At 33.9% G+C, this 12,451-nt stretch overlaps 3 protein-coding genes across 3 annotated transcripts; 2 read left to right on the forward strand and 1 right to left on the reverse strand.

Annotated features, from left to right (window-relative positions):
- The first annotated feature begins 808 nt into the window (after positions 1-808).
- LOC110797609 (early nodulin-93) lies at positions 809-3,102 on the forward strand. Its single transcript, XM_022002717.2, has 4 exons — positions 809-1,032; positions 1,148-1,209; positions 1,321-1,396; positions 2,875-3,102. Exons 1-4 carry the CDS (start codon positions 954-956, stop codon positions 2,979-2,981), a joined length of 324 nt encoding a protein of 107 aa, XP_021858409.1. The 5' UTR covers positions 809-953; the 3' UTR covers positions 2,982-3,102.
- Positions 3,103-5,889: 2,787 nt separating this feature from the next.
- On the forward strand, positions 5,890-7,248 carry LOC110797615 (early nodulin-93). Its single transcript, XM_022002723.2, has 4 exons — positions 5,890-6,116; positions 6,456-6,517; positions 6,807-6,882; positions 6,976-7,248. The coding sequence occupies exons 1-4, from the start codon at positions 6,026-6,028 to the stop codon at positions 7,065-7,067; spliced, it is 321 nt and encodes a 106-aa protein (XP_021858415.2). The 5' UTR covers positions 5,890-6,025; the 3' UTR covers positions 7,068-7,248.
- Positions 7,249-7,552: 304 nt separating this feature from the next.
- On the reverse strand, positions 7,553-9,855 carry LOC110797614 (pentatricopeptide repeat-containing protein At1g08070, chloroplastic). The gene has a single exon (XM_022002722.2). It carries the CDS (start codon positions 9,764-9,766, stop codon positions 7,553-7,555), a length of 2,214 nt encoding a protein of 737 aa, XP_021858414.2. The 5' UTR covers positions 9,767-9,855.
- Between the last annotated feature and the right edge of the window lie 2,596 nt (positions 9,856-12,451).

Genomic DNA, 12,451 nt, shown 5'->3' on the forward strand with positions numbered 1-12,451 from the left:
TTGCACGTATGCCAACGCGCTTATTTGAACATTAATATCTCTAAATGTGTATAAGTAAAAATTATAAAAAGTTGATATTTAGAATCCTTGCATTAATACGAATTTAACAAGATCTCACTTGACTATGTTTTTTCCTACGCAAGAGTGAAAGAAAGATTGTCAAAGTTGATTGATGAATAGTGCGCAAATGAGAAATGATGCATCTATTGTGGAACGGAAGAAGTAGTCATTAATAAAACGGATGTAATAAGGTAATTTTGATAGTGGCAAGTACTGAGTAGATTTTTTTTGAACCCACTATAAGCTTTAGCTAAAAGTGAATGAAAACAAGGGGTTAAGTGGTTAACTAAGTAATGTTCTTTTGTCTTTGACCATAATTAGTTGTTATAACAAACGGGGGGAAATAAGGAGAAAATAAAAGTCCACAAACATAATTCAAGTGAGGTCCTATTTTAAAATTAATTGACAATATGAGGAGTAATTCACTTAGGTTATAAGCTACTAGAAGCTTTTTGTTTCGTTTTCCGATGTGGTTCAATACTCACATTTACATTCTAACATTAGTAGTATAAATAATAGAAAAATATTAATTTATGAGATCTTAATTATTGGATTATTTTCAATGTAAATTTTTATAAATCAAATTTTATAGTTTAATTTATAAATGTAAAATTAAAACTATTAATGGTCAAAATAGTGCTTTAGAGACAACATATAATAGAAAACTGTGGAACATTACGAAACCGTGGGAGTACTTAACACTAGAGCGTCGCCAAGTTTTGCTTCTATATATATATGTCTCACTCTCTTCAGTGTGTTCACCAATTCCTCTCATTCATTCAAAAGCTTAAAAAACTTGTCACAACCTACTAAACTAAACGTTCTTTACGTACAAACCGTACATTTTACGTGTACTCGATCTTCGAAACTCGTAATCTTCAACAATCTTGAAGATGGGAAAAAATGTTGCACACTCTCTATCAGAGGCCTCACCAGACCAGAGGCTAGCCATGGCCAAACAATACTCTCATGGTATATTTTATACTTCTTCTGTTTATAAATACTCGCACCGTTTAATATTTTTACAATATTCACATATTCTACTTTGACTATTGATAGTGATTTATATGTCAAACAAAACATACAGAGGGTGTTGTAGCTGGAGCGAAGGCTGCCGTTTTCGCCGGAGTTCTTACTGCCATCCCAACTGTAAGTTTATATTTTCAAAAGATAACATTTTGCTTTCTTGTTCATAATATAGCCATATATATATATATATATATATAATATTTGTTAATGTGGAAATGACCTTAATTACAGATAGGAAGTGCTAGAAAGTTTCCATGGGCAAGGGCCAATCTCAACTACACTGCTCAAGCTCTTATTATTTCTACCGGTAAACACACTAAACTAAACGCATCGCCCGCATACGGCAATTAGTTAGATGATTTGACTAATTGTTTTTTTGTTTTTTTTTTTTGACGGGGACTAATTGTTAGTTATAGTAGTTGGTTAAACTAGACATTTATATTAGCTATTGCACTAAATGATTGAATTAGCAGCTTGTGTAAAGTGTTTAATAGATTAGTTGTTAGTTAGGGATGTCAGTGGGGCGGGTTTCGCGGGAGATCCGCCCCACATCCGCCCCAAGTAGGCGGGGACGGAGGTAGGTTTGGCGGGTGATGGGGCGGGGATGAGTATAAAAATCGTACCTGTCATGGGTGATGGGGCGGGTGTGGATTTTGTGTTGAACCCGCCCCATCCCCGCCCGCCCCGCCGCATCCCCACTCGCCCCGCTTCATACCCGCCATGGGTGATGGGGTGAGTTTGGATTTATTTGCATCTTTAGGTGATAATATAAATTTAGGTGAGATTTTTATATTTTTTGTTTGGATTTTTTTTATGACGAGTATTTTTTTTGATTATATAGGTTACTTTAGTCATAAGGTTTTTCTTTTTCTATAGTTAACTTTGATTAATCTGTATATTTGACAAATGTTTTCTAAAGAAGAAAAATTAGGCGGGTGGGTATGAAGCGGGGATAAGACGGGATGGATACCCAGTTGGGTGGCGGGGCGGGGATAGATTTTAGCTTACACCCGTCGGGTCGGGGATGGGGATGAATTTTGTACCCGCCATGGGTGATGGGGCGGGGATGGAGATAAAAATTTTAGGTGGGGATGGGGATGGAGGGACCTACATCCGCATCCGCCCCGCCCCATTGACATCCCTATTGTTAGTTGTTTAATGTTAAAATAACTACTACGTATTAACTAGATTAGGCACGCACTGATATTATAAAATTATTATATGACCCTTTAACAAAATATTTAAGTGAAATGTCCTCCAATAAAATACGAAGGGAGTATCTATCATTGCTATGACTTATAAACAATAAAAAATAAAAGAAATACTTTATAGAAAAATAGTGCACCAGTAAGTGACACGTGTAATTTATGGTGTCTGCTTTAACATTTTTTTTTTTTGGGTGCAAATGAGCCACAACGGCGGGGGATGAGAATCGATCACAGGATCACTTGGAACCGGGATGAAAACTCTAACCAACTGAGCTATCCATCACTCTCAGAGTCTGTTTTAATATAAAGTTATACTTCGTAGTTGATATATATTGACAAAAATGATATGTTTGTAAGAGTCCTAATTTTAGATAATATTAGGACAAAGTTATCTTTTTGCATTAGCGTTTTAAAACATTAAAACCTCTAATTCACCTCCATTTTTTTTTCTTTCTCCAAACCTCTCGTAACTAAACTTGTGTGTGTCCGCTTCGTGTGTGATTTGCGGACACGTGCCTATATATTTTGTCAAAAAACTAACTCATTTGGTATTTTTTATTTTTATGAATGAATATAGTGGCAGGAGCAGCATATTTCATAGTAGCTGACAAAACAATTCTGAAATCGGCACGCCGCAACTCCTTCCACCAAGATGAAGAAGAGATGCAGAATCTTGGAGCTTAATTAAACTCCAAAAAACTTCTATGCTAGCCTGATGCGCGCATGATGAATGATGATGATAATGACGATAACATTGTACTTCGTACTATAGTGAATAAATCATGTTCATTTTCTTTCTTTACAAGTTAACAATCTTGATTTTGCACCATAAATTAATTAAGGCCATTTACTTTATTGCGGAGTTATAAGCTATCAAGTACGTGGTAGGCCTCCTCATACCAGCGCGAAATACCATATCAAAGGACCAACTCAACCAAAAACTTAACCTGATGGTTGAAGCTCCAAGATTAGTTTTATACTTCAATTGATTAATGCATACGACTAATATTACGTATTAGTTTGTCAAACAAGTTGATTGAACGTTCACCAGCTACCAAAATCATATTTGAGTTCAAAACATAGATTATACATTTTAATTTTAACTAATTGTTTGTTGGTTCAGTGGTGATTAAGGCTAAACTTGGTAAGCAGGACTGCGTGTTCGATCACCCGCACCAATAAGGACTGTAACCTATCCATCCAAAACTCGCATCGAATCCGGATTAACCCTAAGGGTGAACCAGGTAGTAATACAAAAAAAAAATCATTTTAACTTATCGAATACTACGTACTACCTTCGTTCCTGAAAGTTTTATACGTTTTCCGTTTTAGTCCGTTCCTACAAAGTTTTTACACTTTACTTTATTTTATTTTTAGCATATAAATTATACATTTACACCCTCATTTGGCCCACTAGAACATGCAACTTGCAATATTTTATTATGAGAATTCACCATAACTTACTCACTCATAGTACTTTAATATTATTTTGCATTCACTCACATTGTTGGACAATTCATAGCCACTAATATTTTTACCATTTGTTACCCAACCATCACATGTTCTCCAAAGCTATTTAATTATCGTGCAAATAGCAAACGTAAAGATCATTTAGAAACGGAGGTAGTATATGTTATTAATATGAATAGTTCATTCCAATATATAATACGTACTACATCTGGTCTATGGTGGAGATGATGAATTAATTGTTAAAGGCTATACGGACGCAAGTTTCCAAACCGACAAAGATGATTTCAGATCACAGTCTGGGTTTGTCTTATGCCTCAACGAAGGTGCAGTAAGCTGGAAAAGTGCTAAGCAAAGCACCATTGCGGATTCTACAACTGAAGCGGAGTACATTGCTGCACATGAACTTTGACCATAAATTCTCACTATTATATCTATAAAAATTATCATGAGATATCTTGTTAGATTCGTCTCAAAATTTATTTTATACTACATCCGTTTCATAAAGTTATTTACAGTTACTATTTGCACGGACTCCAATGCAATATTTAACTACAAATATATCCAATTTCATATCTGAAAAAATTATAAAAAGTTGAAAATAATAACGAGATCAATCTAACAAGATCTTACATGTAACATTTTGATGTATATAATAGTGAGAATTCACGGTCAAAGTTTTCATACTTTGGACACATTTTCCAAAGCGTAAAGAACTTTCTGAAACGGAAGTAGTAAATATCAAATTTTTATAATTTTTTATAGTACAAAATTGAATATATTAACGGTCAAACATTGCATCGAACTCCGTACAAATAATAAGTGTAAAGATCTTTTTGAAACAGAGGTAGTACGTAGTCCTTCTTACATGGTTTATACACGAATGTAAATTGCATAGTCGATGATAGTAAATTAGTAATTGATCAAATAAGTAGATTGAATCAACTATTAACCAGAGTAACAAGACCTGTATGTGAACTACGACTCTACGAGTACTTTTATTGTGGAAAAGTCCAAGGGTTATTATTTATTTGGTGTCTATAATTACTGCAAAACGTCCGACCTAGATCAATGTAATTACCCATACATCCTTACTACCACCACTTACCTCCCCTACTCATCGGTCAGCCGGTCACCACTAGCACCCACTCACCGCCACCGCCACCGCCACCGCCTTCACCACCACCGCCACCCAATACCGCCACAAACCACCACTACCGGAAAAAACTAAACTCTATTCATACGTATAAAATTAACCTTTCGCTCCTAGTTCTACGGACTACATTTTAAAAGTTTTTCACTTTTTTGCCATTATAATCCAACACCTATAATATCCTAAATAAAATTTAAATCATTAGGATAAAAGCTTATTTTGCCCATTTACTTCGAGACACGTGTTCTTTTTTACTAAGGAGGAGGGCAGGTGTGCACTGTGCAAGTGCAAAGCATATCAAATTCCACCCATGGTTTTTGCCTTGTTGGCTTGTTCTATCACACTATCACTCAACAGCCCCGCTGCATGTATCTAGTGTCCAAACGATAAAATCAATGCTATCTTATTTAACTGAAATTAACTTATTTGAACTAACTGATTTATCTAACTTAACTGAACTTATTTTTGATGAAAAAATATTTATTTGTGTTGAATTGTTTAAAAAAAACTTACTTTTGTTAAAAATATTCAAACTTATCTGAACTTATTTTTGTCATTTATTTGATTAGTTCTTGATACATGCACAAGTTTATAAGTTTGATTTAAGATGTATTCTTGATTAATCAACTCGATCGTGTGTACTAAAAAGATACATCTAATCCGGTTTCCAATCCACTTAAGGGTCAATACAATGAACTACTCCGTATTCAATTGAATTAATGATTTAATTAGGGATGATAATAGACTAGTTTAACAATAAACTAAGAATTAACAAGATGATCTTCCTTTAAAGGGGACAAAAAGGACAAAGGAATCAACCGACTAAAAAACAGAAACCAAAGTGAAGTTAAAAACAATGGGACTTCTAAAACCTTAGATTTTGCTAAAACCATCAAACTACTACCTCACTTCACTTGTTTGTGTTAGTGTGTTACCACTTTACACTTTCTATAAATATCACTTACCATTTTCTCCAATACTTGAACTACCTCATCCAAAAGCTTCAAACTTCAAATTTTAATTCCACCTTAATTACCAATATATTTTTGCCACCTTTTAATTAGTACTCTAATTATCCTTTTATTTTTATTAAATTAAAAAAAGAAGAATGGCCAAAAATGTTGCAGAATCACCCTTGGAGAGGTCTAGCTTGGTCTCACTTGACCAAAGGCTAGCCATGGCTAAACGTTGTTCATATGGTACATAACATTAGATTCTTACCTTATTTTCCATATTTTGTAATGTTTGCAACATCATGTTGATAAAATATTGTATAAGTTTTGAATGATGATGTTTAAAAACCGAGTTCTTAACTAATTTCATCCAATAAATCTCATTCTGTTATTGAGGAGGCCTTAATCTTGTTGAAAAACAGAGGTCTAAACTAATTTTCGCGATCCGTGTTTATAACCCAACCCAAGTGGACAATTTTCAACATATTGGTTTTGAAACTCTGAATGCATTAGCTGAGAATATTGTCTGTTTTTTCTGGTAAAATGTTTGGTGAATTGAAGTTCCAACTTGTTGATGTAAAACAGATGGTGCTGTTGCTGGAGCCAAGGCTGCTGTTGTTGCTGGATTTGCTGCAGCCGTCCCAACTGTGAGTTTTTAATCTCTCTCTCTCCAATTATGATCAGGTCTTGTATAAAACGGGTATATAGGCATATCTCCATATACATAGGATGATGTTTAAAAGTAACCTCTTGTTACAAGAATTTGGCATAAGGAGGCGGAAAATTTTGTAGTGTATTTTTAGTTCTACTTTCCTAAAATTTGAGTATAACGGTGTAATCTCATACTACATTGCTTAATTTTTCTATTGGTCTCTTTAGTTAAACGGTTCAAGATTCGTCAGTGTTTGACATTTGAATGTCAATCTTAAACTGCAGATAGCAAGTGCAAGAAAGCTTTCTTGGGCAAAAGCCAATCTCAACCCCACTGCTCAAGCCCTCATAATTTCAACTGGTATATGGCTTTTCTGTCCTAAATTTATCCGAAATTTGTATTACTTTTCATCAAAAATTCTCTTAACATTCTGAATTTTATTGCACATGATAGTGGCTGGAGCAGCATATTTCATAGTAGCTGATAAAACTGTACTGAAATCAGCACGCAAAAACTCCTTCAATCAAGCTGGGGTAGGAGCTTAAAACTGAAGATGACACAAGCTGGAGGCTTTGTCATTGATGATTGAAGACGACAATGATGATGACGAAAACATAGAATGATCTGATCTTAATGTGAATTATAATAACATTAAGAAGCAAATCTTGTATGAGTTTACTCTTATGTCATATTTATGAATAAATAAAGATGGTTTTCCTTTCAAAAGGGAGTACTCATTTTCTGGCATCAGCTGATTGCATGCTGGAAGATTTAGGTCTGCTAGCATTTCCTGTTTTTTTCACCAGTAGGAAAATGGATAATATTATTATGTTCTATTATGACATACCTAAGAACAATATGACACATTATTTCCAACAAAAAATGGCCTATGGACTATGTTACCAAACGCGGATACATTACACCCAACACGGTTACGTGTCTAAGTGTCCGACTACAGTCTACAGGTAACATAGCCTAAGGATACATGTACAAGAACAGTTAGCATGATTTCTATGTGTAAATTCAGTATTCACCATTGGTCTTGACATGAACATTGGCCATCTTTGAAATGATGGAAACGATTTCGATCTCTGGCAATGATCTCCCTGTTGAAGATCTTTGATATGAGCTTTGTAGCTGAATGACAATTTCCACATACCCTTAAGTTCTTAACAATCCTAATCATTGTCCCGGGTTTCGTGCTAATCAACCCGTAAGCTATTGCTAACCTTTCACTATGATGGCTTAATGCTCCTTCTTTCCAGTCCTCATCCATGTCATAAAGAACCTCAGATGTATCAGGGACATGTCCATTTAAGGCTAAGAGCTTATCTACTTCATTCACCATCTCATAGATTGCTTTGCTCTGTGGATGCAATTTATCGCCAACAAGAAACTCATGAACAATGCTATCTATCTCAATAGAAGTACACCCTGGGACTTTCTTCATTCCTAAATCGTTTAATCTCATTCTAACTCTAGCTACATCATCCCATCTACTCGCGGTAGCATAGGTATTTGAGAGAAGCACATAAGGCCCCGGGTTATTAGGTTCTAGCTCGAAAAGATGGTTGGCGACTTTTTCAGCCATTTCGACCTTCTTGTGGAGTTTGCAAGCTGCAAGAAGAGAACCCCATATAGCACCATCTGGCTCCATTGGCATAGTATCCATTATGGCCTCTGCTTCGTCAAACAATCCTGCTCGACCAAGTAGATCAATCATGCAACCATAGTGATGCAGTTTTGGTGAAATCTTATAATCTTGGATCATTGAATTGAAATATTTCCGACCATGATCTACCAAACCAGCTTGAGTACAAGCTGATAAAACACCCACAAATGTTATATCATCCGGCCTGAATCCTTCATCCACCATCCTTAAGAAAAGATCAAGGGCATGGGTTGCATCTCCATGCATTGCTAGCCCAGATATCAACGCGTTCCAAGAAGCAAGGCTTTTGGATTTCATTCTATCAAATACTTGTTTGGCGGCCTCTATATCACCACATTTCGCGTACATGTTAATCAGGCTTGTCGAAAGAGCAATGTTAGTTAAGTGATTGAAATTTCGGTCTATATAAGCATGAATCCATTTGCCATAATCAAGGGCGCCTAAATGGGCACAAGCTGGAAGAACACTTAAGAAAGTCACATCATTTGGCACAACTTGAAGTTCTAACATTTCTCTGAACAAACTCAAAGCTTCTTTGTAATAGCTCCCATGAGTGTACCCGCCAATCATCACATTCCATGAGATTAGGTCTTTCTGATGTAATCCCTCGAACAAAGTCCATGCTTTTTCGAGATCACCACACTTTGCATACATGTCAATGAGCGCGTTAACAAGCCGAAGCTTTGTTCCCAGGCTATTTTCCTCAATCCAAGACCTAACCCACTTCCCTAACTCAAGATTACCCGACTGAGCGCATGCCGAGAGAACACTAAGCATTGTACTCTCATTCGGCATAACCTCTGCTCTCAACATCTCTTGGAAAAATTCTATTGACTTATCGAATTGGTCGCTCTGTACATACCCTGCAATCATAGCATTCCATGACACAACATCCTTAACAGGAATTTCATCGAACAGTTTGCGTGCATCATCTAAATAACCCTTTGACGCATACCCAGAAATAAGCGCCGTAAAGGAAACAGGATCTCTAAGGTGACTTTTATCAAACACTTTGCGTGCACAGTCTAACTCCCCATTTTGAGCATACATATTGATTAAAGAAGTATGTACAAAAGCATCCGAATCAAGCCCGAACTTCAAAACATGACCATGAATCTGTTTCCCTTCCCGTGTCTTCCCCAATTTCGCGCAACACTTGAAAATAAAAGGAAAAGTGTAGGAATTCGGCTCCACATCCGAAAAAAGCATACGAATGTACAAATCCAAAGCACCCATTGGAGAAGAACTCAAAGATTGCCCTCTAATCAGAGTGTTCCAAACCAGAGTATTGGGATTATCCATTGATTCGAATATAGAAAGCGCGTAAGACAGATCCCCTGAAGGATTAACAGCGCAGAATTCGATGAGCTTGCTAAGAGCAAATTGGGTGTTGTGTAGGCCAGTTTTGATGATTTGAGAGTGGATTTGTTTTAGGGTTTGGATGTTCTTGCATTTGTGGAAGAGGGAAAGAGAAGGTTGCAATTGAAGAAGATTGTAAGGAGGGTCTGAATTTGGGAGAAAATGGAGTGGGGAAATTAAGGGTGAAGTGGAAATGAGTATCGCCATTTTCATTGCTTTTCGTGTTGGGTAACAAAAGTTGAAGATGTTATTTGAAGTTTAGTTATTTCCATAACCCGCCAAAAATAACGGTCCACCCTTCCCAAATGCAATTTTAATTTTTGGCAATGATCTCAACTTCCTCTGACTTTCTCTCTACTCTAGACCACAAAAAAAAAATGTATATCAATATTACTTTATCTATCTATATATCTATATACTCTACTAAAACACAGGACGCTCAGTCTGGAGCTGACAAGTGTCCCTGTGTAAATAATTTAAATAATTTTTTCAGAAATAAATTTTTACTATTATTTAAATAATTTCATTTCGGTAAAAATATAAACTACTATTTAAATTATTTCTTGGAAATAGCGAGCACTGTTTGATTAATAGAAGATATACAATTTTTAAAACACTATATATAATTATGCTTGACTTTCCAATTCCATATTTATAAACCGTGTACTTGGATGGCAATCTACTATATAATATAGTTATTAGCAATAAAGTAATAAACCGTGTACTAGGGTAAGATTGTAGATGGCAATCTACTATATAATATAGTTAGCAATAAAATCGTGTACTTGAAAAGATTGCCATCTAAAATCTTTTCCTATTCCATATATTATAATATATGGAATAGGAAAAGATTTTAGATAGCAATCTACTATAGAATATAGTTAGGAATTAACCGTGTAATAGGAATATATTTTGCACGGTTTACATATTTTAACTTTAAGTGCAAAGGTAAATTGTTGATGAAGATGATTCTCATTCGCAAAGATTGACTCATTTGTCAAACACTTCTACACACTCTTTATTCGACAAGTTCTTACTAAAGTTTGAGCGGAAACAACTGGATGAACTAAGTGACACTAAAAAGGTAGGATATAAGTATGGTTACTATACCAAACGTAATACTATGCAAGCAGTAAATCAATAAAGACGTCTAATACAATCTATTCTAAGTCAATATTTGATAACAACTTATCTATCTATATACTCTACTAAAACACAGGGCGCTCAGTCTGAAGCTAACAAGTGTCCCTATGTAAAAAAATTAATTATTTTTAAAAAATTAAATTCTTAATATATTTACATAATTAGATACGTTAGAATATAGTTCGCAATCTAATATAGAATATTCAAATAGAATATTCAAATGATATTTAAATATAATCTACTATAGAATATTAAGATCTTATTGTTCCAAATATAGAATAAGATCAAAAGTAATGCAAGGATCAATTACTTTTGGTATAAATCTACTATAGAATATGCATAATCCAATATAATCTACAATATAATATTAAAATCTTAGGTTCCAAATATGCAATATTGCAAATTAGTTAGTATTGTATTTAATATATCAATACAATCTAATATATGATATTAGTAGAGTATTGCGTTTACAATATTAGTAGAGTATTGCGTTTACAATCTAATTTACTATATCAATACAATCTAATATATAATATATGTAGAGTATTGCGTTTATCAATACAATCTAATATACTACCTCCGTTCCTTAATGTTCTTTACGCTTACTATTTGCACGGACTCCAATGCAATATTCAACGACTTATATATCCATTTCCGTATGTGAAAAAATTATAAAATTTTGATATTTTGAAAATACATAATGAGACCAATCTAACAAGATCTTACATGATAACATTTTGATGTATAGAACAGTGGGAATCCACGGTCAAAGTTTTCATACTTTGGACACATATTCCCAAGCGTAAAGAACATTAAGGAACAGAGGTAGTATAATATTAGTAGAGTAAATTTTATGCCAAATCGATCATTTAAACTGAAATATTCATAATTCAATATACTGTAGAATATTCATAATCCAATTTACTATAGAATATTCATAATTCATAAAATCTACTATAGAATATTAAGATCTCATGGTTCTAAATATAGAATAAGATCTGCTATAGAATATTATATGGTAATTCAATATAATCTACTATAGAATATTAAGATCGATCTTATGGTTTCAAATATGTAAGATTGCAAATTAGTAGAGTATTGCGTTTACTATCTAGCGTGCATGCCAAATCATTTGATTCCATAAAAGATTTTGCGGATACTAAGATATGGTTTGCGGGGTGACATATTGCACATTTACACACATACATATCACTATCTATCTATATATACTCTACTAAAACACAGGATTTTGAGGCTGACAACTATACTATCACATGCCATATATTCACATTTTAAAAAAAATTTAAAATTATATCATCAAGAACACAATAAAAAAGAATGTTATTATACAATTACGAAAAAAACACATTTTATAAGAGATATTATATGGGTATAGATACTTAAGTGATGGATGAGAATGATAAATGTATTTATATTTTTTTTCTAACATTTTTTTCAAAAAAAATGTGTGATAAAAATCAAAACCTTATAATATGAAAAAGACATAATCACCAATGTTTAATTAGCAGACTACATTACTTTTATTCTCTATTACTTTTAAATTATCCATTGTATTAGAAATTTTTATTATGTATTTATATTTATTGAGATTATTAACAACCCATACATAAAGGAATATTCTCAATTCCATGATATGATTATCTTCAATTTCTCCATAAAATATTTTAAATCACAATTAAAATAATAAAATATGTGAAATGGGTCTAATGAACATTTGTATGTCTCTACCCTGTT

Source organism: Spinacia oleracea, chromosome 2 (assembly GCF_020520425.1).
Source record: "Spinacia oleracea cultivar Varoflay chromosome 2, BTI_SOV_V1, whole genome shotgun sequence".
Taxonomy (NCBI): domain Eukaryota; kingdom Viridiplantae; phylum Streptophyta; class Magnoliopsida; order Caryophyllales; family Amaranthaceae; genus Spinacia; species Spinacia oleracea.

What these genes read in the sequence shown, in the direction of transcription:
- LOC110797609 (XM_022002717.2), top strand. Translation starts at nt 954, where the DNA reads ATGGGAAAAAATGTTGCACACTCTCTATCAGAGGCCTCACCAGACCAG. An exon ending in GGCCAAACAATACTCTCATG is followed by an intron (nt 1,033 to 1,147) that starts GTATATTTTATA and finishes CAAAACATACAG; the next exon opens with AGGGTGTTGTAGCTGGAGCG. An exon ending in TTCTTACTGCCATCCCAACT is followed by an intron (nt 1,210 to 1,320) that starts GTAAGTTTATAT and finishes CCTTAATTACAG; the next exon opens with ATAGGAAGTGCTAGAAAGTT.
- LOC110797615 (XM_022002723.2), top strand. Translation starts at nt 6,026, where the DNA reads ATGGCCAAAAATGTTGCAGAATCACCCTTGGAGAGGTCTAGCTTGGTC. An exon ending in TTGCTGCAGCCGTCCCAACT is followed by an intron (nt 6,518 to 6,806) that starts GTGAGTTTTTAA and finishes CTTAAACTGCAG; the next exon opens with ATAGCAAGTGCAAGAAAGCT. An exon ending in AGCCCTCATAATTTCAACTG is followed by an intron (nt 6,883 to 6,975) that starts GTATATGGCTTT and finishes TGCACATGATAG; the next exon opens with TGGCTGGAGCAGCATATTTC.
- LOC110797614 (XM_022002722.2), bottom strand. Translation starts at nt 9,766, where the DNA reads ATGAAAATGGCGATACTCATTTCCACTTCACCCTTAATTTCCCCACTC.